This window comes from Corvus moneduloides, chromosome 9, assembly GCF_009650955.1.
Source record: "Corvus moneduloides isolate bCorMon1 chromosome 9, bCorMon1.pri, whole genome shotgun sequence".
Lineage (NCBI taxonomy): Eukaryota > Metazoa > Chordata > Aves > Passeriformes > Corvidae > Corvus > Corvus moneduloides.
In genome coordinates this window covers 22905423-22929000 of record NC_045484.1, presented here as the reverse complement: position 1 = coordinate 22929000, position 23578 = coordinate 22905423, and the positions used below count along the sequence as shown (strand labels likewise).

Here is a 23578-nt window from a genome sequence, read left to right as displayed (position 1 = left end):
ATTGTCATTAGTCATTTGTCTGTCTGTCTGTCTGCTGCGGTCTCAGACCAGCACTTAGCCTGTGATTCGGTTTTACTTTTCAGAGGTTTCAAAGGAGGAAGGGATGACTGTATTGCTTGGACACCCTCGAGTCCATGTGATTTGGTAAATGCAGTACTCTGCATGAGTCATTCAGGCTGGACAACACTGAAGTTGAAGCTCATTGTTACTCTAAGCCAGGCTTGGGTCTTGAAAAGATGATAAATGGTCTGTTCATTTTAGAAAGACATCTTAATACTTCAATACAGTTGCCACTGTGTACTTTTTAGCAAGGCTGTGAGTTATATCACAGAGCTGATGAGGAAGCATAGCCATCACCAGTTCTTTTTGTGACATACTTACCCCAGTTGATCCAGATGTAACCCTGTATGGTCTAAAAGTTCCTCTGTATGGTTTGCTTAGGGCAGAGACACAGAATGATCAATTGCTTGCTTTCAACATACATTTTCAGCCATAATGTGTATTCAGTGTAGCTGCCTGTTGAAATGTTAGGGTTTCAGCTTGTGTCCAGTGATCCCAGAGTGACCAGTACGCGACAGAGGGACACAGACTCTTCATTGTGCAGTTGGGATGGTACAGAGAGGAAAAAAAGCCAAAGGTCAGAGGAGTTATCCCTGCTTGTGCGAGCGCTGTCAGGCTCTCCCCTACCACATGTCCGCCATGTGTTCCTCATCAGCGGGATGTGGAACTCCATGACGCAGAGCAGACTGGAATGCGGAGTTAGTTAACACCCGCCGTTGGGGAATTTATCAGCCAATGTGGAATATGGCGGGGGGGGAACAGCCTAGTTTAAAGCAAAGTAAGGGTGAAATGAGGCATATGACTGTTCCTCTTCAGTTAAAAGGTCTGATTCTGCTTGGGGATGAGGTCCCAGCTCACGAACCCAGCCAAAGTTTGTGGTTCCCTTACTGTTCTGTGTTACTGATGCATTTTTAGTCCTTTACACTGTCATGCTTAGCAGAAGGTTTTTGCAGTGGACAGGCGGGAAATACCACTGGGGTTTTTGCAGGGAACCATTCATCTAGTTTATTCTAAGAAATCCAGATTTCTGAGAGCCTTTCCTTCATCCTGGTCACCAAGATTCCAAATCACTAACTTGCAAGGACACATAAAAGTGATGGCCTCTCTGTTAAAATTAGCTACACTTGGTATCAGTTGAACTGCAGTTGCATAATATTTTTAGTGCTGATTTATTGCACTTAGTTCGTGGCTCCTGTGAACTCTAACCCGGGTGATTTACTGTGATGTTGCGCACTGCGAAGAATATTGCGAAAGTCATAATGGAAAGAGTCACAATTTGCAATTAGCTGATTGAAGGTGTATGTGGGCTCACATCCTTACTGGGTTTGCATTCTACTTTAGTTGCAGCAAATATATATCTTTGAGAATGTTTCCATTCATTCAGAATACAATGCCGAATTCCCTGTTGAATAGCTGTAGTGTGGTTCTCCCCAAACAGCATTGTGCTGGCAGTTTCTGGAATTACACAGGAAATGAAGAGCATAGCAAACTTTCCTTTCTCTTGCTAAGACATGCTCCCCAGGAGTTCTTCCAGTAGATCAAGTAAATAGCAGGGATCTATTCCTAAGGGCAGCATGTTTCTCTATGTTTCTGCTTTGAGAAATCCTAATTTTCTCTGGCTTTAAATCCTTCCTTTCTTCATCAAATTTATTGCACCATTTCTCCAGCTAGAGAGGATGAGATAGAGATTCCTTTTACAGGAAGTAAAACTGCTTTTCCACTTTTCTTTGAGATCTCTTGTAGAACTTTCCTTCCCCAGTCACCAAATACTATATACTCTGTTAAGAATGAAGAGGAGGTGGCTATTCGATCTTGACATGTGAACTGGCAGTACAGAATGCTGTATCTTGCCCAGTTACTCATTTTAAGTATAACTTGCATATACCTGCATATTGGCAGCAGGAGCTGTTGGTATTTCTTGGGTTGGTCATCTTGAAATTCCTTAGCCTTCTAAAAAATGTGTGTGTTACGTGTGTGTGTATTCATAATCAGGTTGGTGAAAGCTCAAGAGTTTAAAAAATCTGGGTCAGTCAGTACAGGAAGATTTTAAAAAGGAATAACTTAGGTCCTTCAGACAGAAAAATTTGGCTGATGGACTTTAATTAAACTCCTAGGGTTGGAAGCAAACCAGTAAGAAAGCAGGGAAATTTAAGTTAAAGCTCAACTTGTAGTTTTTTTGCATATAAATCATCCAGCAGCTGGTGATATTTGCAAGAGCACAAGAGACTGTCTTCTAGTATTCCCTTTGATTTTATTTTCCCCCCCTTTGCTTTATTAGTCCCAAGGTATAGCATTAAATATAATTTCAGAGGCCATGTGTATCCTTAACTTCTCTGTCCCATCTCTATGGTACATGTGTTCATATATGTATACATATATGTGTAACATATAGCTCTATTCACTGATGCATTGGTATAGCATTTGTAGAACTAAGTATATTTTTTTGGTTGGTTTTCTTCCCCCAAATGAGCTACATCATTTCTGAAAATACCTCTGAAATTCCCACTTCTGTAACTTTGAGCCTTAGCCAGGTAGAATAGTAATAACAGAATCATGGCCAGTGGTGCTATAAATTTCAACTAAAGTATCGGGCAAGAAGTCTGATTTCTGTTTGTACTGTTGTTAGAGATATTTATGCAGGGCTGGTCTTTCAGCAAGTGTGATTATTTTCAGAGAGGCCCTCTCTCCATTCTTGCTTTAGAATGTGCTGAGGATGTGTGTGGGGAATGGCACCTGACAAACAGCAGCCAGACAGAAGGAATAAAATCCCTTGGGAATGAGACTTCTTTTTATGGCCATTTTTCAGTTCTAAGGCCACTTGAAAAATATTGTTCTTCAGGTAGATCTTGTTCCTAGATCCCTGGGTTAGCATTTGGGTGCCTGCCATTTTCCCAGACCAAGGAGCTACTGAAGCCTTAAGCTTTTCCAGTAGGAAAGTATGCAAGTACATACTTTGCAGTACCAGACGCTATTGAAAGAATAATGGACCCTTCCCACATTCAACTCCATTCTTCTTGCACACACTCCCAGACCTCTGGAGCCACTGTGCTAGCAAATGATTACATTCTGTTTTTCTTCTGTAACTCTTCCTAAACAAAATGTTAATTGAGACGTTGATTTATACAATTCAGATTCGTATGTTAAGTCAGCATACTTAAAAATAGCCTCTGGCTATTGAGGGGATAGATCAGTGAGACAAATTGATGCTTGCTGGTATGTTTTTCTGTATCTTACCCTTTGAGAAAATAGTATATATTTCAGATTTAAGGAATATGTCCTTTGCATGTTTTTATTTTAGATGTACCCCATCATAGTGTAGCTTTAGAACACAGGATTCTATGTGTTTTCTGATTTACATTATTATATGAAGGAAGCATACTGGAAAAAAGCAGACTTTAGCTTTTTTTTTTGTATGTCTTTGATACTTGTTTGAAAAAAGTGTTACAATAGTAGGAATATAATGTAGATTCCAGGCCTTCATATGTGATAGGGGTAACGTCATGCCTGGGGGTAAAAAATGACTTCTCCTGTCCTAGACTACTGTTGAATTAAAGAGTTTGCAGAAAAGTTGTCTGACCTTACTTCTTCCTAATCTGTCCTTCTCTTAGAAAAAAATAGAAATAATCTGTTTGTTGTAGAGAACCATTAAAATAAGCAACCTTTGTGTTTACATAGGAAGAGTTCTCTAGGAGATCTGATGCTGGAAGGGATAAACTTCAAATGAATTGGTGTGTTATTGCCTGTTTGCACTAAGAATACCTTGTAATTAATACCCAAAGAGACCTCACCTCTCTACTTGGCTTTGTGGCCTTGAGAAATCCACTTAATGTTAGTGTCTCATACGTTCTTTGCTTTTTAAAATGAATGCAATTTTACTGTCTCATAGGGGCATAACTTGTGAACATTTATGTCAGTAGTGCAAATGTAAAATGCTGCTCTGAGTACAGGGTATTAACTGTTGGCTTTCCCACACTTTGAGTAAGAGTAGTACTTGTTAAAATGACCTGCAGGATGCAGCTGATCTAACACTGTAGCATGAGCTACAGGTCATGTTTGAACTCAGATTTTCAGTTTCAGCACTTGCATTTCAGCACTACAAGCCTGTAGTATTTCTTATTGTGTAGTGTATTGTGTGTTACATTGTTATGCACTGCTACTCTTACCATTCCACTGTCTCTAATTCACTTTCAACGTACTAATTCTCCATTTTTTTTTGGTACAAAGGCACTGGGCATGCAGTGAAAAATTAAATATATTTTCTTTTGCATTAACAAGCCACTCCTCCTGGGTGGGCAGGAATTTGTAGATAGGTGACTCCTTGCATGCATACGAACTGGTTTTACAAATGCTGACTTGAGTCTGGCAGGGCCGAGCGATGCCCCTGGGCTGACACCCGAGTGCTGCCCGGGCCGGGCCGGCAGCGGCACCGCTGGGCGGGCGGAGCAGCCCCGGGGCTGGTGTATCCTGCGGAAGGACCGCAAGGACTTCTTGGGAGGAGCCGGTCCTGCTGCAGAAACAGTAGTATCATCTGGGCCTTGTCAGGTCCTTATTGTTCTGAATAAAGGAGAAAAAGTGATGTTTATGTTTCTTCAATCCTTGCATTTGTTTGCTGCTCTCTGGTTCCAGTTTGGCCACCTGATGGCAGCTTTTAAATTCTGTGATGTGAACTGTGGTTTTGCTACCCATATGAACAGCTTTGGTCAGCACTTTCAGGATCCAGCAGAATACAAATATCAAACAAGAGTATCATCTTTTATAATTCTTCAAATAGTTAATTTTCACAGTAGAAAAGTAATTCCCTTTAGAAGGTGGTCATTCCAAAGACTAACTGCTTTTATTTTTCCTAAATATTTTAAAAACGTGACAGCTATTTTTGCAAGCAATCTGTTGTAAAACACCTTCCAAGTTGATTTGGGCAGCTGTGTATGATCTGCTTCTTCACTTTTTTAATGACAGTTTTATCCTTAAACAGAAAGAGTGAATTTTTTCTGAATGACAGGTTATGGTAGTAAAACAAAGTGATGCTGCCCTAATAAATAGTGGCCTCATAAAGGTTATGTGCATAAAGTTATAATGAACCTGTAAATCAAGAATGCCACTAACAGCAGAAATGCCAGACTCCAGAGCTGAAATAACCTTGCAGTTCAGTAGCCTGCTGCAAAGAATCCTGTCACTTTACCTGCTCCTTTATTTCTGTGTCTTGAAATTCTAACTAATTCACCATCTTGGAGGCAGTAGATGAAAACATATGAACTTGTCTGTATGAGAAAGGTGTCTAGTACTGAGTATGAGTGATAAAAAGATCTTTGCAAATTGCAGCGCAATAATTTAAAAGTTCATTTTACTTTGACACTCTGTGCTTTGACTTCTTAATTTTCCTACATGAAAACATGTTGTGTTCACAGTGGAAGTGACTCACAAGTTCCAGTCAAGACTTCTGGAAGGCTTCAGTCTGCTACCTGCCATATGCCTGTATATCTACTGCTGATTTCACTGCTCTTCCAATGGCAATAAAAAAATTGGCCATGAGTGTTAATTCATGTCTCAGTGGAAATACCCAGAGTCTTAGGTATCTTAGGGTATGACTGTTTCCTAAGTTCTAGATACTCTGACATGTGAATGTTTTTATCATTGGACAGTGCCTGAAAAGTTATTGTATGGTGAAGAGGTGAAAGCTGAACCACATTGTTCAGCATCCAAAGGCTTGAAATGAGCAGGGGTTTTGGGAAGGTGATGTGAGGCCACCACCACCAGCTGTGTGCTGTGCACACAGGAGAGTTAAGGAGAACTGCAGTGTACACAAGGGAAAGAGGTTGTGGCTTTGCAAGGGCTGATCTGACTTCTGTGTGTAAGTTTGCTTGTCAGAATTGTTGATCCCTGCTTCCTGGGTGGAGCATGCGTAGGGAGAATTAGATGAGGTTATAAAGAGCAGAAAAATTGATGAGCTTTAGAAGTATTCATTCAAGGTAGGCACTGATTTGAACTTTTACGTTACTTTTATGTTGTCTCTAAAAGTGAGTAATATCTTATTTACACTCACAGTTGAATGTTCATTCCCAAAATTCTGGGATGTTTTGGCTTTTGAATCTAGTGTAAGGAATGACAAGCAAAGTCTGTACTCACAAGGATCAAAATGCAGTGGGGGGGGAAAGCGTATGAGAGGCCATTCTTAGTAGTCCTGTTTGTTACTTTAAGCAAAAATGTCACCTTCCCTGCCAGTGTTTGTGTCCTGAAGAGAAGCTGTTGTTCACATCTCTGAGGAGCTCATGTCGTCATCCTGTTGAATAGTAAGACCCAAAATTGAGATTAACAGTTACCAAAAAGCAAGAAGCCAGTGTTCTGCTGTTACTTGATCATAGTGGGCTTATTTTCTAAGCTAAGATTTTGACCACTTAGGGTTTTTTAGGATTCTGAGTCCTGTTTATTAATGCAGTTATTTCATTGCTGAATGACAGCATGTTTTTGTGCACTGCTGTCAGTTCTAGCATTGTGTCAAAATGAGAGGTGATTCTCATTGCCAGAAGTAGAACTGTAGTATGGTTTGTACTTCCAGAAATTCCTTCAAGGCTTCGGTTTGTGTTTGATTTTTGGCTGGTTTGCAAAAAATATATGATCTAATCGATCCAGTCATGTTTTTAATTGAAAGCATACATAGTTTGTGTATATTAAAAAGGGATCATTTGCATGTAGGGAAGAGTCCATGAAAGTGTGTTTGAGAATTCCTACTTGCATCTGGCATAGAAAAAGTTTAGGCAATTATTTTGTGTGTGTCCACTGTGTATTTTTTTTTCTTTTTTTACCAGTGTACGTCAGAGGTCTGAACACAAATAAGGCATGCTATGTAGACTAATTAAATCAATGCCTCTGTGGAAGCAATTTAGTTTCTGGAATTGCTCTTCTAAATCTGAGATGTAAACAAAAACCTAGTTATGTTTATATCATTTCCCTTTGCCTCATGTACGTGATTCTGGAAGTTGGAGAGTTATTTGTTTATGCCTCTTTTTACAGCAGAATATTTGCGTGGCTGAATTTTTATTGAAGCAAAATTCCTCGTTTCCTTAAAGCTGAGCAAGACTACTGTACAGTGGGAACACACATTAATTTGAGTTTCTGTGAAAGGCTGTTCATGTTAAAGCTGTCAAGGCAGCAAATTGTCCTCAAGTGTTTTTTCATTAAGAGTTGTTTGCTGCTTTTGTAGAAACAGCTGCTTCAGCCACAGAAAGTAAATGGGGAGCTTTTCCAGAAAGAAGGGTGTGCGAAGAATAGTGTTTAGGTCGTGGTCTCTTACTGTCCCTCCTTCTTCTTTCTCCACCTACCTAGGGATGATACAGGTACCATTGCATTTTGTTCTGTCCCCAGAGACTCCTTTTTTTTTCTGAGATTGGCTTCAGTTTGTTGTTTCTTGGTTGTTGTAGTTTCCTCACAGACTATGAGCTCATTGTGCTGGTTTCTTTAAAATGCAGAACACAAAGATATTGTCTGTCTTTAAAGTATAGAATGTAAAGGACTGTACGCTTAAAGATATGGTCCATGCTCCCATTAAGTGTGCGATTCCAGCTCTTCAGAATAAAGCTGTTTTCTAGTGAAGTCAAATATAATAATAAAATCTATTTGTGAGGAGTGCAGCTTCTGTGGTGTGAAGAACCAGACCCACCTCTTCTGTTGGAGTGCTAAAACTCCCTTTTATTTTTAAGAGCAATTTATTTTGAGAGCAGAGCCCAGAAGCATGGAATTTTTAGAAGTAAACTGGTCTTTTAAGGCTTCCTGTTAATTTTTGTTGTGCTTATTGCTTCTTACCTCTCTCTGTGTTTGCTTTTTTTAAACTGTCTCTGCAAAAGCAGCCATTGTAGACTTGGGCCTTTTTTATATTCCTGACATGGTCTAGAGGGTTAGCACAGATCTTTATAGTTACAGATTGGTTCTAATACATTTTTTCTTTATAAACCAAGGGCAGGACTGTACACGAAATCTGTTATTGTATTTGTGCTTTGTACTCATGCACTTGTTGACTGTTTTACAAGCCAGTAACGTAGTAGCCACAGGCTAGGAAGCTTGCCCAGAAATCTGGCATATTTAATTAGTGCTAGTAAACAAGCAGAGTTTCAAATTTAATTTTTCCTTCTTTAATTCCTATAAACCTCAAGCCATTTAAAACTTAATTTTGACACTAGTTTCGTTTATGCAGTTGGATAATACTGAAACAGTCTACAACCACAGACAGAATGGTCCCAGTCTTTTCCAAGCAAGAAGGGAATAGAAGTTGTTTTGTTTTAACAGTATCTGAGGTTGATGTAAAATTGTAAATGATAATCTTCAGGTCATCCCCCATCTATTTTCTTTTTCTTTCTGTTAGGCTAAATGTTTCAAGATGAGGAAATTATCCTACCATGCCTTGCAAAAGACAAGGATTGGATTTGTTGTCACTCTGGTTTCTGTACAGAGAGCTCTTCCAAGAGCAAATGGTGGAACATCTGAGCTCTGGTACTTGCCATGGCCAGTTTTTTGCTGCTACGCTGCAAGGTTTAACTCACTGCTCCAGGTGGTATAAACAACAGAGGGTTCAGTTGCTGTCTTCTCACTTGCTTTTCAGTACCAGCTTGTGGTCTGTGCTGAAAATGCTGTCTACTGAAATGTTCTCTACTGCTGCTTTCACTATGAGGGACTGCTGAAGTCTAGATTAATGACCTTTATCCTATCTATTTAATTGCTGAAGCCACTCTGTCTCTGGACAAGTAATGTGCTGGGTGTCATAGCAATAAAATATGTGATAATTCTGGCTAAAAATTGGACTTTATAACTGTGGCTAAAAATCTTAAAAATAAATATTGAAATTGTGAAAATACACAGATGAGCAGTGTTTTATTAGCTGTCCAGACAGCTTTTCCTTCAAGAATGTGTTTTGGGGTTTTTTTTGTTATTTGTTTGGGGGTTTTTGCCTACCTTTTTATAAAGGCAGCTCGCACCTTAGCATGTGCTGAAGTGAGAAACTTCACTCTAGTGTGTGTGAAGTTTCTCAGTCAGTGGTAACTGGTCCAGAGAAGGAAGGAAACCTGCTCAAAGTATCATCTCACTGCACTGAATTCACCAGGATTCACCAGTATTCTAATTGCTGTATGATCAGTGTTCCAAAGGAGTAAAATTCTTCCGGCTCAACCTTAAGCTTTTATTCAGATGCTACTAATGGGTGAAAGGTGAGAGAGATTTTTGGAAATCCAGCTCTGTCCTTAGTGCAGTGTATGTTTTTGTTCAGCTGGGTATAATGCTATAGAGCTCCAACTTCAGCATCTTCCTGAAAGCGCTTTAGTTGTAAGTTCAGTTTCTTGTAGTAATAAGAAGCAGCAACTTCTGTTATAGCTATTAACAAGTTTGGAAATTTTAAATCATGAGTAATCTGGTCTAACCAGAAACTAATCCAGTGTGGTTGTAACCACTGTAATTACGCGTTTAAAAAATGCAAATTTGGACTTTGGGTGAATGTTAAGGTCGTCTTGTGGTAGTGATAGTTTTCTGTGTCTAGTCTTTTTTCCTTCTTTTTCCCTCTGATACTTACATTGATCATTCCATAGTATTTCTAATGGTATTTTGTAAAATGCCAGTTAGCTATTAAAAGAATTTATCATAAAGTTCTTCTGGGCTGAAAAGACGAGCGGTGTCTGTCAGTGGCTTCAGTCTGACTTCAGTTCTCCTTTGGCTTTTAATTCTGTTGTCACTCTGCAAAAAGAATGTTACACTTGCTAATTTTAAGACATTCTTTTAATGAAGTTCTTGTTTGATACTGTCAAATAATAGTTGATAAATAGTACAGGTTCTTTTAAACTAGGAAAGAGTGTAAGTATATCTGTATTTCTTGTGTGATGTTCCTATCACCTGGGGTATTTTTTGACTGCAGAACTGGGCTATACTCTAAAGTTGGTGATGTCCCAAGCTCTGATGGCTCTCACTGTCCTGAAATCTCATGGCTCAAGGTTGATGCTGCCTTAAATCCAAGCTAGCCTGTCTCTGAGGATGTATCTGAATACACAGGCTGAGTCATGACTTCAGTGTAACCAAGCCAGGAAACCCCTCTGTTTTCCTGTAGGGAAGCAGGATTCATGAAGTCTGAGTGCTGATCCCTTAGCAGAATTTCCTCTAACGTATTTTTCTTTTGTGTACCCTTTCAGCACTGCCGAGATGTGGAGCAGCCTGTATCCTGGCTCCCTCCACAGTGGCAGCAGAGCCAAATTCTGTGCCCACTTTAATTTCTGTCTGAGATAAAGCTGTTCTCATTACCTAATTAAATATTTGACACTTGCAATTGTTGGGATCTTGTCAGTATGAAGAGTGGTTACTGTGTCAAGTGCTAAAGTGTCCAGGTTCCAGTGGAATTGAGATGTGAGTAGATACGGTAGTAAAAGCTTATTGCGAATCAAAACTGAGGCAGAAGCAGTAGTTGCCAGGGGAAAATTGGAAAAACCCACAGGTCAAAGCATCAGCTAAGGAAGCTACAGACCCTCAAGGAGCAGGAACAAAGTATAATTCACTTACAGTAAATGAAGGCGATGAGCATTGCCAGGTTTATGGCAGAAGGGCTAGATTTACACGGGCTGGATTTGAGTAGATTTTGGTAATTTAAACCATAACACTTAAATTTTTCCCATCTTTGGACTCAAAGCTCATGTCTTCTTGCTTTCTAGACTGTAAGTTTTGGTGGGAGCCAGATGCTGCTTTGTCTGACAAGTAGTCTTTTCTTTCTTCTCCACTTCTCTTCTTCCTTCTAACCCTAATGACCTGCTATCAGGCTCTTGTCAGGTTGTTCTTCAGTCTGGTGAAATTTAACTGTTTTGAATGCAAATATCTTCTACAGAAGAACTCACAAACGTGCACCTTCCATCCCGAAGAGCCCATTCGCTTGTCAGGCAAAGATCCTAGCAAAGGGAAGTGAGTGATCAGCTATGGCCTGTGCATAGTGACAGGTTTAAAGAGTGATTTTTAATTTTAATAAACTGGTGGTGCAGAAGTAGGTGATTCTCATGAGGTACCTGGACAGCAATTCACAGTGGGAAACCCAAGGATATGTGTGAGAGCTTCAATTGTTCTGTTCCTGGGCTCTGTGAAATACAAGGGAAACATTTATGGTTATTTCAGCTTTGGAGGGGTTTTTTTGCTTATGTTTTTACTTGCAATTTAAGGTTGGAGGAGGAAGAATTTCTTTTTGCCTATGTATTTTTAGTAGCCGAAAGGTATGCCCTTACCTTAAATTCCCAAATTTTGCAGATCATATATTCTAAGTAGGACCCACCTCACCTGGAAGGTGCAGAAGGTCTTTAGAGCCTTGTCAAGCAAAGCTCACACTGCCAAGTACAGTTTTATTTGCTGTTGAGTCCAGGCCAGTGGCATGACGAAATTGTGTCAGCCTTGCTGTGTTTAAGCTATATATTGCTAGTGACCTGCAGCTTTGACCTACTATTCAGTTTCACTGTTTCCCATGCATTTACTGTAATTATTTGATTTAAAAAAATATATCGTATGTCTACTGCATAGCCCTTGGGGAACTGATGTAGGAGGGATCAGCAGGAGCTGCTGTTCTTCAGTAGCCTCTATACAATCCTCCAGCTTCAGTTGTTTTCTTGAAACTTGTTCCTCTGATGTGTTGTCATCCTTTCAGCCCTGGTGATTTTAGGGAACAGTTATTTACTAAGGTGAATTTCCATGAAGTAGGAAGGAAAATGAGCTGAAAATTGGAAATGATTAGGGTTGCCAGGTGCAGACTTTTAGTTCTTTCTCCTTCTTCAGCAAAGAAAGCATTTCCCAAAGCTCAATTAAATCTCTTAAATCACAGTTTAGCCCAGCATAAGAAAAATAAGCTCAAACACCAGATCTGAACTGTGACTAAGCCATGTCCCGTTGTGTTGGAATTGAATTGGTTATAGCACACAATAATCTACTTTATTGTCATCCTGGCCTTAACTGTAGCATAAGATGATTACACTGAATGTGTATAATAATAAGGCTTACACTTTGTATATAGCCCTTTAAATATTTTGGCAGACCATAGAAAGAACCTTTACGTGCAAGGCTTGATTAATCCTTTTCCTCTGTGTATAGAACAAGTAGCTGCCAGAGCTCAAGGGTAAAACCTATTAATAATGTCTCTGGCAGTCCCCGCCCTCCTTCACAGTGTATTCTCTTCTGTTCACACCAAACTCCAGGCTTATTATCATTTTGGTCTCTCTCTTTTGCTTTCCCAGTTTCTACATAGCAATCAGGGTATTCTAGCAGAACAGTATCTAGTATAAAAGTGTCTAGTATAAAATATTTGCATGAACTCTGTTTTTCCAGTGACAGGGAAAGAGAAAAGGGGTGGTAGCATTGTGGGCAGCCTGGCCCCTGTGTTATTTCCTACAGCTGTTCACACTCACTATGGTAGAGAAGACCCTTAGAACCAAGTTTAGGGAAGTGCTCTCACAGGCAGCTGTGTCTGGTGTGCTCCCAGGGGGATGCATGTGCAGCCAGTGATGTGGCTGTGCACTCCCCGGGGAGCACTCCTTGGACTTGGGGTGGGTGAGGAATTACTGTTGTTCTCCTTTTCATATGGGGAAGCTGAAACAGGATGAAGAAAAACATTTTTTATAGGTTCACGTGATGAGATGGCTGCAGAGCCATTGGCCCCCTTGCTCTTCAGCATCAAAGTCAAAAGAGATGTTAACGTTAAAACACAGCGTTCTTGCCAAGAAAATGACTCTTTCTACAGGGAGGTCACACTGGCTTATTGTAAACCGTTACTGACCTTGAGCAAATATTAATCCTGAGTTCTGACTGCTAACCTATACTCTTTATACTAAAGAAAATTATTTAATCTTTGGCTTTCAATGAAAGTTAGTTCCTTTACCAAAAAGTTTTCAGCATGTTTTTGTCAGAAGTAGGTTCAGAGTTTGTGTTATAGTCTCATGGGTATATTAGTAACAGTGCAACAAAGAAAAATGGCATGTGGTGAAGGTTTTAAGTGAAAAATATTTATTATTCAGAAGGCTTTCGAGCAACTTAGGTCACTAGATCAATAAAACATTTTCATTTGGAAAGTCCTTCCCATTCCTGGTGTAGTGTCTCTTTAGCAGCAGCAGCTGTGAGGATGGATGGTGGGTAGTTGTTACCAGAACTGCAGTGGCCTGTCCTCCCTTGCCAGATCCTCAAGGGACCAAAGCACATCTTGCCCTCCTGTCTTTTTAAATAAGGTTGTTACAAAACTGGAGGAAGGGGGGAACAGTGAGGGGGTGCCCCTGGGCAGGGAAACGGAGGTCAGCGTCGTGCAGGGCTCATGGCACGTGTTGGGAGACACCTCATAGTAGTCTGTGCTGTCTTGAACTCTTGGGGTCCCATTGCTGAGATGTTCCTCAGCCAGAACTGAAGCAGTTCCACCCAAGAAGCAGCATCCACCGATTCCCCTCTGCCCACCCTCCTCTGCAGCGGCGATCGAGGGGCGCGGGGGGGCCCGGCCGGCGCCGCCACCGCGGCTCTGCAGCCCAGAGGTGGCAGCATTTCACCAGTGGGCAAAGGAGCCCCGGCATACAGTGGGGACATTCATTTGGCTAAGTGCTTTGGGATCTTTTTGGCCAAAAGCACTGTGTAAAAAATAAAAAAAATTAAGGTCATAAGGTGTCTGGGATTTTTGAAGAGCCAATGTAACAGTGGTCTTTTATTATTAGTGAGTTTACAGCCAAGAGCTGTCCCGTAAATGAGCAATGCGATTTAGGGATTATTTTTTTTTTCCTTTAAAAGCAGGAATGCTTGAGACATTAAAGGTGGTCTGGCAGCTTTTGCTGTGAGACTTCTCTTCATGTTGATCTGTACACTGGCTTTGTATCAACACGAGAGCACCACGTTCTTGCAGACAGGCAGGGGTCAGCACTGTGTTTGAACTGGACCACGCGCTGCTTCATCCGAGAGCACGGTTTGTGGTGTGGGGGATAGGAAGAATGTGATAGAGTGTTTGGCTATATAGACTGTGAGCTACATGCCATTAGTTAGAAAAGATGCAAGTGTGGAATGCATAGTTTGCACTTAGCGTGTTATTTATTTACTTTGGAAGGACGGGGAGGAAGATGAACTAATACCCCATCAGCCCACGATGGATGTAATTCAGGTATCAGTTTAGGAGCCAGGTTAATTGCAGGTATGATTAGATTTTTATTGTGTCATTGCTTGGATTAGTGTTAGAGTACGGACAGCCTCAGGTCCTTGAGCTTATTTAAAGACCTTCATATTTTCCATCAACAGCTGTATGAAGTTAAAGGGAAAGAGGCCATGGGATTTCTCTTTCTCAGCTAGTTTATTTGTGAGGTGGTGAGGTTAATGTGGCAATATCCCATGCTTAGTAGAGAGGCTTTTTGGCTTTAAGCATTGTGTGTGCTCCCTTCAGATTTATGATTTTGACCCCAGCCTGGCATTATCACACTGTCAGTGGGAGTATGGAGCTGGTTGGAACCTCCAGCTCTTGGTGGTAATCTCTCTTAATTAGTTTACAGTTGAAACAATTGTCCGACTTTTTGCCTTTAAACAAGGGAAGTTTGCTCTATCAGTGGTTGATTTCCCTGAGGGAGGAAATCCTGAAGAGGGTTATCAGGGAAAGAAAAGCTCTGGGCTCCACTTTCAAAGCAATGCCATGTATGAAGCATGCATCAATCCTGTTAGTACTGCTTATTATTTCACAATGGTGTGTCAGGAATTACAGGCACAGACTTTTCTAAGGACTCTTGCAGACCTTTATGCTCTCTCATCCTGAGTCAGGATTTTGTGGAATTATGTGCTAATAAAAGCTAATTTTACACATTAAATTGCATTCTTTGAAATTGCTCTTTTAATTGCTGATCTTTCCCTGACTTCTCCACAGATCTCTCCTAGCCTTCTCATTGTCGACTTTCTGCCAGGGAGCCCTCCGTGCCTCATCATTAGGACTAAAATCTGCCATCAGTTAACACACAGAGCTTGTAACTGGGAGCAGCCCTCTCCCTTGCACGGGAGCACAGACAGTAATAGACACTATAGTGGCAGCACCAAAGGGAGTTTTACCATGTATTTTAATGACTTGTGCTTGATTACATTTGCTAGATTGAACCGAAGTTCATTTAGTAATTGGTATGATTCTTACAGGGTACACATTTGACATTCCTCCCTCATTAAGGAGCTCCAACAATGGCTGTTGCAACTTTCATCTCAAGGGTGACCCTCTCAGATACATATCCAGTCTTTTTCTTTTGATAAACCACCCAACCCGGCATTCATTAACACTTAACCATCTGCAGCCAGCCCCTCCTAGTACCTTCTCCCTTGCTTTGATGATATAATTAAAAGCCTTCTGTATTATCTCCCCCAGAGCAATAAGTCTAGGTGCATCAGCTCCTGCATTGTTTGTTATTTGATTCTCTCTGTATCAGCTGTTCCTTGGGACGGGCTCATTTTTCATATGCTGTAAAGATTAGTTGATGGAGTGGGAGATCAGAGGCATGAGACCAGAGTGTGGCTCTTGATATTAGTAACCAGATGCTCATTTGAAATGGTGATGGGATTTGCTGTTATCTGTTAGATTATTTGGTTCCTTTGCTTTTACCTGAAGATAAACTGGTTTAAGTACTAGTCAATGAAAATTAACATCATCTTTAGTGGCTTGTTATGATAGAGTACTCTTATCAGTCTGGTTTAGTGTGGCTATTCTCTCCTTGAGTCTGGTTTACAGAAATCACAGCTTTGTTTATGCATGTGCCCAAACTTGCCTGTTTGACCTTTGAAGCTGTGATTATAATATTAATCTATGGGACTATTCTATTGCAAATCACTTAGGTGGTCTGTATTTCAGAGGATTTCATTGTGGGACCTCCCTCTTGTCCAGCATGATGTTCCATTATTGTTAGTATATTCTACGTTGAAAGCTAACTCAGACTGGTGTTTCAATACATCTTGTTGTCTGGCTGCGTTTTGTGGGGGGTTTTTTGTGTGGGACGGAGGAGCTGAGATAGCACTGTGTTTCTATTTGTCCACTTGCACTGATTTTGTATAACTTAATAGCAAAGTTGCTTAGCTACAGAAAAACTTGGTACAATGCTTGCATGCAGATACAAACTTCAGCCCACAAATCCTCAGTGTCCTGTGGTGTAGCTAAATAGAGTTATTCCAGTTTGCAGGTGGGGAGACTGCATGTGTCAGAGCCACACAGACACTGGCGACAGAACCAGCATTTACTGAGGAGTTCCTGTTTTACACCCTTGCTTGATGCCTAGCCGCTGCAGCCTTCCCCTGCCTGGTGTTTAACAGGGGTATATGAAAGATCTTGAATAGGAAGAGAAAAAACAGGCATTCTGGCACTAAAGAAATTTTGTCTTGTTCGTCATCTTCAAGTTAAGAATTAGATTTTTTTCTCCCATTTTTGCCTCTCCTTCCCATGTTGCATCCATTTCTATATTTTTACATGTCTATTGCCTTGTTCCATTGTTTGTTAATTTTCCCAGTAAACGATTATATTTGTTACATAAATACAAAGGAACCTTTCTCAGAGAAGATAGGAAATTTCTCCCTCTCATACATACGCAAAATATGGAAACTGTTCTCAGGATGCAGAGCAGGAGGGAATCTGGTGACTTCCAACTGCAAGATCTCATTAAAATTAGTGGATTCCCTATCCTCTTTGCATAAGGAACATTGCTGTTTGGGCTGCCTTCCACAGCAACATCTGGGCCACTGATAACATCAGTACTGGAGCATTTCTAGGTGAGCTCATGTTTAGTTATTGAAGTAATCTACTGAAAGTGCATATATCATTTTCTAGGACCACATACTTCACTGCAAAGTGTTGTACTACTACTATAGGAGCTTTCCTTTGCAAATGGGACTTAAAGGATTTTGTTATAGTCAAAAATATGCATAGCTTGAATGGCATGCTTGAGAAATGCCACATAAGTCATGAAATGTTAAGACTTAAATACTTTAGTAGTTCAAGGCATTAATTGAGAAATGGACTGAAAAATGGCTTACTAGAACTGGACTGAAAAATGGCTTACTAGAACACCTGATGTTCTTGGTAGCTTTGGTGTTACTAAATATTTGTTGTGACAGTATTGGTTTACTATTTATATATATATATATATATATGCATGCCCAATTTGTGAGTGATCCTTCTGCTGAGCTAACTACATAATAAAAGTATCATGATCACAAACATCTGACTTTAGCATGTTCTGGAATAAGCAAACTAAGTTGGATAGAGTACACTGATAAAATATGTTCATTCAAACTTAATTATGAAATTCTGACATCAAAGGAAGAAAAATGAATACAGAGACAATTTCAGGTGTGGAGTGAAATTTCTCTCCTTAATAGCCTCTGACTGTGAGTGCAGTTATGGATGTCTTGAACAGCTCAGCATAGTCCCTGCCTGTTGTTGTGTTTTGTCTTTTTAATCTGCAGGCTAAACACTCTTGTGGCTGTTCTGTTCTGAGAACTAGTGGCAAGTGTTCAGACAGCCAGAATGCTCTCAAATGAGGCCACAGATTTGTGGAAGGGAAAGTAATACTGGCCTAAAATATCTGGCTGGTTTGAGACAGGTTCCAAAAAGGATTTCCACTATCCAAGAACAGAGAAAACATAAAGAGAAGCAATAGAAGCAGTCAATGAGTCTTTATGATTTAAACTTTGTTCTTAAAATTTTGAAGCTACCAGAGATTCCTGAGGTTCTGAAATATTAACCTGCCACTGCTCTGAAAGCAGACTTCCCTGTTTGCCATTGTTTGTCTTAGGATGAGTGGGAGTTTTACTGATCTTTCCCACCTTACTGGGCTGGATAGCCAAATGCTTTGTAATTGAGCTGTGGCAATCATTTGTAATGTGTAGTGTAGGAAAGATGAGCAGACCCCATCTCCTTCCCCTCTTCCCCTCCAGGAAGTGTTGGAGAAAATACAGTAGTGTTGTTGTGTTTGCTAGCAGAACATGCCCAGCCTTGCATATATATTAAGGCAGGCACTTAGCCAGAAGCTTTGAATTATTGTACCCTGACATTACCCACTGTAACTTTTAGCACTCTGGGCCCATTACTTTGGCTTCCTGCCCAGTAATGTGCAATTTCCACTTACATGAGAAGATGTAGCAGGAGTAATGACTCCTTGGAAGAGGTGTTTTCTTTTGCAGCAAATCAGCCCAGGGCCAGCAGGTGTAAGTTTATAGACACAGCCCTATAATGGCACCCTGAGCTCTTCTCTTCTGGCAGTCCAACAGTAGATGGAAAGGAACAGACCTTTGCACACTTGTCACTATCCCCTGACCTCATTGCAAAGACAAGCTCTTGTAAACAGCTATGCAAAAGCTCCATGATTTCCCTTTTTTATTCTTTTCCAGGCACCCCAGAATGCACATCAGAACAGGGTTGATGGATGCCCATCTCTACTGTCTGAAGAAATATGTGGTAGACTTCCTGGTAGAAAACAGGTAAGAAACCAAGCAACACACAAGGTAGTAGCAGGTGATTGCACTGACATATGCTTTACACCAGAGCTTTTAAAGGAAGATTTTCTTTTCATTAAATTAGCCAGCATAAAATAGAAATATAAAAGAATCCAGTTTTCAGAATATTTTAACTATACTAAAAGGAATGCTAAGCATTAGTCTGAGTTTCTTATTAGGATCTTTTCGAAAAAACAGAACAAAAACCAAAAAATTAACAAACCAGCATAAGTGAAAACTAACATTTTTGTCTCTTTTATGCATGCCTTCTTTTTCTAATGTATCTGTTCTTTTTGGCTGCTCATTTTACCAGGGCTTCCCCATTGTTAGGCTTGTGAATATATTTCTGACCTTTGATTTCCCCCACCACAGTCTGTTTTGGTCTTTGCAATCACCTTCTCTCTGCCCCTACACATCCACCACCACTGCAGGTGGGCTATCTCTGTAGCATCCTATGTTTTTAGCTTGTGATATTGCTCTGTCAAAACTCTGAGACCACCCACTGAGACAAAGAAAAACATCCATTTATGGAAGTGGAGAAGGATCTTAGCTATAATATTTCATGAAACAGACAGAAAAACCCAACCCTGTTTGTCTTTAAAAAACAAACAAATGAACACTCCCCCTCACAGTAACTAGTTCAGTTTTGGAAGGATGTCCTGTTCCTAGACTTTTTATAGCCCTCTCATGTCCATTACATATACTGAATGCTCACTGAGTTCTCAAGAGCTTTTCTCCCCTTTTAAGTAAGATAAAAGATACAAGGGCTAAGTGTTGTGTTCATAGTACATTTTCTTAGCAGATAAACTGACATGTGAAAAAACATTGAGGGTGGGAGATTTATGTTAGTCTTGACCATATACAAATCTGGTGATACAGCTGGATACATGCTTCAAGGAGCTCTTCCAGAATAAGGGTCTGTGAGTGAGTTAAAATTAAGTGGAAAATCTGTGTTAACCCCCAGGGCAATTTCTTACCATGCATAAGAATAAGGCTTATCTGATACTTTGACTAGTACATGGGGGCATTGTACAAGTTATTTTGGTTCCCACTTGTGTACAGAAACATACGTGAAAGGTGAGAAAGCTTCAGGAGCAGCAGATGCTTTAAACCTGGAATAAACATTTATTCAGTGTATTTCAGAAAGTTGGTGAGGGTTTGGAATTCTTGTGCTTCCTGTGGTAGCATGAAGCAGTGTTTACACTTTTCTTTTGTCACAATACAGCACATACGACTATGTACATGAAATCCTAGCACGTAGTTTTGCTGGGATTAGACATTTCTGGAATATTAGACATTTCACACATTCAGTTATTTTTCTCTAGTACTTCATTTGGTTTTGAATTTAAGTCTGTGGGACAAGGATGGTCTTTGTCAGATACGTCACTCAGAGAGGCCTCTGAGTTTAAACAGCAGTTACTTCAGATTTCGAGGCTTTATGCTATTTCAGTGGAAACTGGTGAGATCTTTGACTTTGTCAGTCAGGATTTTACCTTGTATTAACCAAAGCCAGTAGAGTGAAATTCTGCCCTCAGATCCCCATAGAACAGGTCTACTGACTTTTTGCGAGTACGACCAAGTGGGGTTTTTTGTTGTTTTCTATAGTGAGGTCATTCTCTGTCTTCACTATTTTTTGAAGCTGTGCTGCTTTTCTGTGACACTTCCATGACAAATAGATCATTACAGCAGCTAGGCAAAGTTTCTTAAGGCCTGATAGCAACATCTGGCTTACTAATGGTAGGTAGCTGCTTCATTCTCTTTTTTACACAAATGCTGCTTATTCAGTCAATTGAGAGAGTCAATTGCAAGTAATGTGCTTAACTGGCAAATCTGGGGAATGGGACTTTTGCCATGAGGAATAACTTCAGCTTTCAGACTTCTGGCACTGGTGGGCATTTGCAGCTTGTTTTTTTTCTCTGAGGAAAGGGAGGACAGTGCATACCCAAAGATCTCTCCATGTTTGGCAGCAGTATGCAAGACTTTTGAAAGACTCTGGGGATTTTTTTTTTTGCCTCAAAAGTACTGACATCTACATAATTGTTTGGGTTTAAGGATTCTTCTTAATACTTTGGTTTTTAGTCCAGAGAGAACCTACAGTAAGATTTTGCCCTCTGCAATTCCGCACCAGGACTGGAGAAGCTCAGATGCCTTGTTTAAGTTGTGCGTGTTTAAAACTAACAGCAGGGACTGAAGTGAACAGTGAAGCTCTTGTACGGTGCCAGGAAGTACTGACACAGTGTACTTCCTCAATATTACAATATTTACATTGTGTTAATATTTTAACAGCGGGGTTTGATGGCAGGCAGAACACCTTTTTTCATTGTTTGTAGCTCAGTGAAGCATTTACATTTTTTCAAATGTTTTTTTGACATACAAAAGTTGAAAAGATGTTACCCAGCAGTAAAAAATTCAGATGCTACAACTGGCTTTTGTAGAGGAAAATTATGATTACTCCCAGGTTGCAGCATTACATGAAAACTAATATGGTTATGCATATGGGACCTGTTTCTTCTTCAGTGACTCCCAGCTTAGCTGCAAAGATGTGGCAAGAATAAGCTCTGCCTGGGTGAATCTAGTTTGTTTATAGCTGTATCTGTAAGGGTAGATTGCATTCAGATTAATATATATGGTGTAGGTAAAGTACAAAGTCACAGGCAACTAATATGAAAACAGGGAAAAGAGAACATGAAATGGCTAAACCTTGGTTCTAAGTATATAAATCTTGCTTTAGGATTTGGAACAACTTTGTTGTGTAGCAGCTTTGGAAAAAGGCTGAATATTCAGCTCCAAGATGAAGTCATGGTATCAAAGATTTTTTTCATCAGATTTATCACTGCCTTGCTTTGTGGTACTAGACAGATCCTTTGATTTTTCTATGCACTTGTTTCCTCTTCTGGGTGGGATTGTTTGGAAAATAATCAGTATTTGTTTGGCAGCAGTGAGATTGTATGATGAGGGATGTTAGGAAAGGTCAAAATACTGTTTGGTAGCCTGTAACTCAGTTTGTAGTCCTTTAGTACATTTTTATGAACTATTTTTAAAGGCCTGAATTTATTATTATCCTGCCTGAAGTTTTATTGCACTATAGCAAATCAAATTCTTGAGTTTTAAAAGGCAGAACTTGCTAGTGCCTTTGAATAAAAGTCAGAGGAAATATTCTGTTTATTAGAACCCCCTCAAATATGTATGTCGAGACAAAAATAAAAAATACCATGCCTCTAATGTAGTTTAAACCTGGGGAATTTATTTTTCAGGAATGAGACTGCTTTTTCTTTCCTCTCCTAGCAGGAAAAAATGAATTTTGGCAGTTAAATCTCTATCTATCATTCATCCACTAGTTCAGCACTGGATCCTAGTGAAATCAAGTGTGCAAGGGTTCTACCCTGTCCAAATCTACCGAGCTCAAACACTTATGGTTCCATGCTGGCTTGGGGAACAGCTGAAGAAATTCTTGCCCATAGCAGTTTCTTTCCTACAGCTGGAATTTGTTCCTTCTCTTCTTTCCACACTTCTGCTTCACCAGGCTAGGTTGATTAAAAAGTGCTCTTTAATCAGCTGCACTACACTGGCAGCCTCTGCACAGGGGTGCCAGTACAAGATTGGGAGCTCTGCCCTCGGATACCCAACACTGGTGACTTCTGTCACTGGTCTGTCCACATGAGATTCACAAGGGGTCGCAGCCCATACCCTGCTACCAACTGGATTTATCCTGTCTGAACAGGAACTGTGACCTCAGTGTGAAGCAGCTCTTGTTTGGGCTGAATTTTCTGCTGGTGGTACCTGATCCTGGGGTTTATTTCAGCAGAGGCCTTTGGTTCTTCACCGGGTTCCTTTCTTCATCAGTGAAATTAGAGTTGCTGAGGTTGGTGTTTGGTAGAGATTGTGGAGTTGTATCACAACCTCCGCACAGGAGGGAAATCAGTTAAAAATACGAGCTCCTTGTATTTAGGTGAGAGCTTTCCTTTCCTCAGCATTTCCTCTTTCAGAGCAAAGCCAGCCTGGGGGATCTCTTAGGTGCCGCACTTTGTGGCGTGGGAAGGCAGGCAAGCACAGGCTGTGCGAGCTGCTGGAGCTGCTCTGCCAGCGCAGGGCAGGGATAGTTGAAGGTGAACACCTGCACCACATGATGAACTGCACAATATTGCTTTTCTTAAAGTGATCAGTCCATGAGCTGAGCCAGCAGTGAGACAGAAGCAGAGGCTGTAGCTGGCTGGGGGCACGGCTCCACCCCACAGCTGGCGGGCCTCACACCCCTGGGGCCCTGGGGTGGCAGCCAGCACAGTAGCCAGTCCCTTTTTTGGCACTCTCCTGAGTGCTAGGTTGGAATCCTGCCTTGCTGCTGCATTCAGAGCAGATGGAAGAAGAGAGTCCTTATTCCCTTTCCCCCATGAAGTTCATGTGTAGCAGAGGGCAGGATGTGGGCCTGTGCCGTGTGAGCCCCGTGTGTTGCACAGACATGCGCTGGTATTTCTTTGCTGTGTGCTGACAGTTGGCTTGCTAACAATCCCAGCAAAGCTGCTACCAGGAGAAATGTGATCAAAGGGAAGTTGCATGGTAGCTTGTGCTCTTTTTTCCTGAGAATTTCTGAAGCTTTGGCTTGGTGAAGTAAGATACCTAATTTAAGGGAAGGCAGAGGGGAGATAAATACAGAGCAACCCCTTTCCTTGTAAAGTTTTAATATGAAAAATTCAAACTTGCTTTGGAAATTTAAATCTTGAAGATCTGTCTCTCTGTATATCCTGTGAATATGCTTAAGAACATACATAATAAGCATTTATAATATACGTATGCATGAATGGCATTGTGCCCAAAGTCAGTTGTGCAGGTACAGATGACAGCATTTGTTGTATTTGTAAGAATTCTACCATGCTTGCAGCTGAAACCTGTAAGCATATGGAGACTGCTGTTTTCACCCCTCATCAAGGTAGACCAGAAGCTCCAAAGCCAGAGCAAGGCTGCCTAAAGGAAAGCAGTATGTGGTCCTAATCAATAAGGTCTCCAAAATAACTTTTCTCCAATTTCATCAGTGCAGAGCTTGTCAGCAATATACTAACCA

At 40.6% G+C, this 23578-nt stretch overlaps 1 protein-coding gene across 1 annotated transcript in view; it reads left to right on the top strand.

The window, feature by feature from the left end:
• Positions 1 to 23578, top strand: part of EIF2B3 (eukaryotic translation initiation factor 2B subunit gamma) — a 98745-nt gene that overhangs the window by 31689 nt on the left and 43478 nt on the right. Inside the window, exon 5 of the mRNA XM_032117746.1 lies at positions 18418 to 18507. Within this exon, the coding sequence (XP_031973637.1) occupies positions 18418 to 18507 (90 nt within the window). The remainder of the gene's footprint in view (positions 1 to 18417; positions 18508 to 23578) is intronic.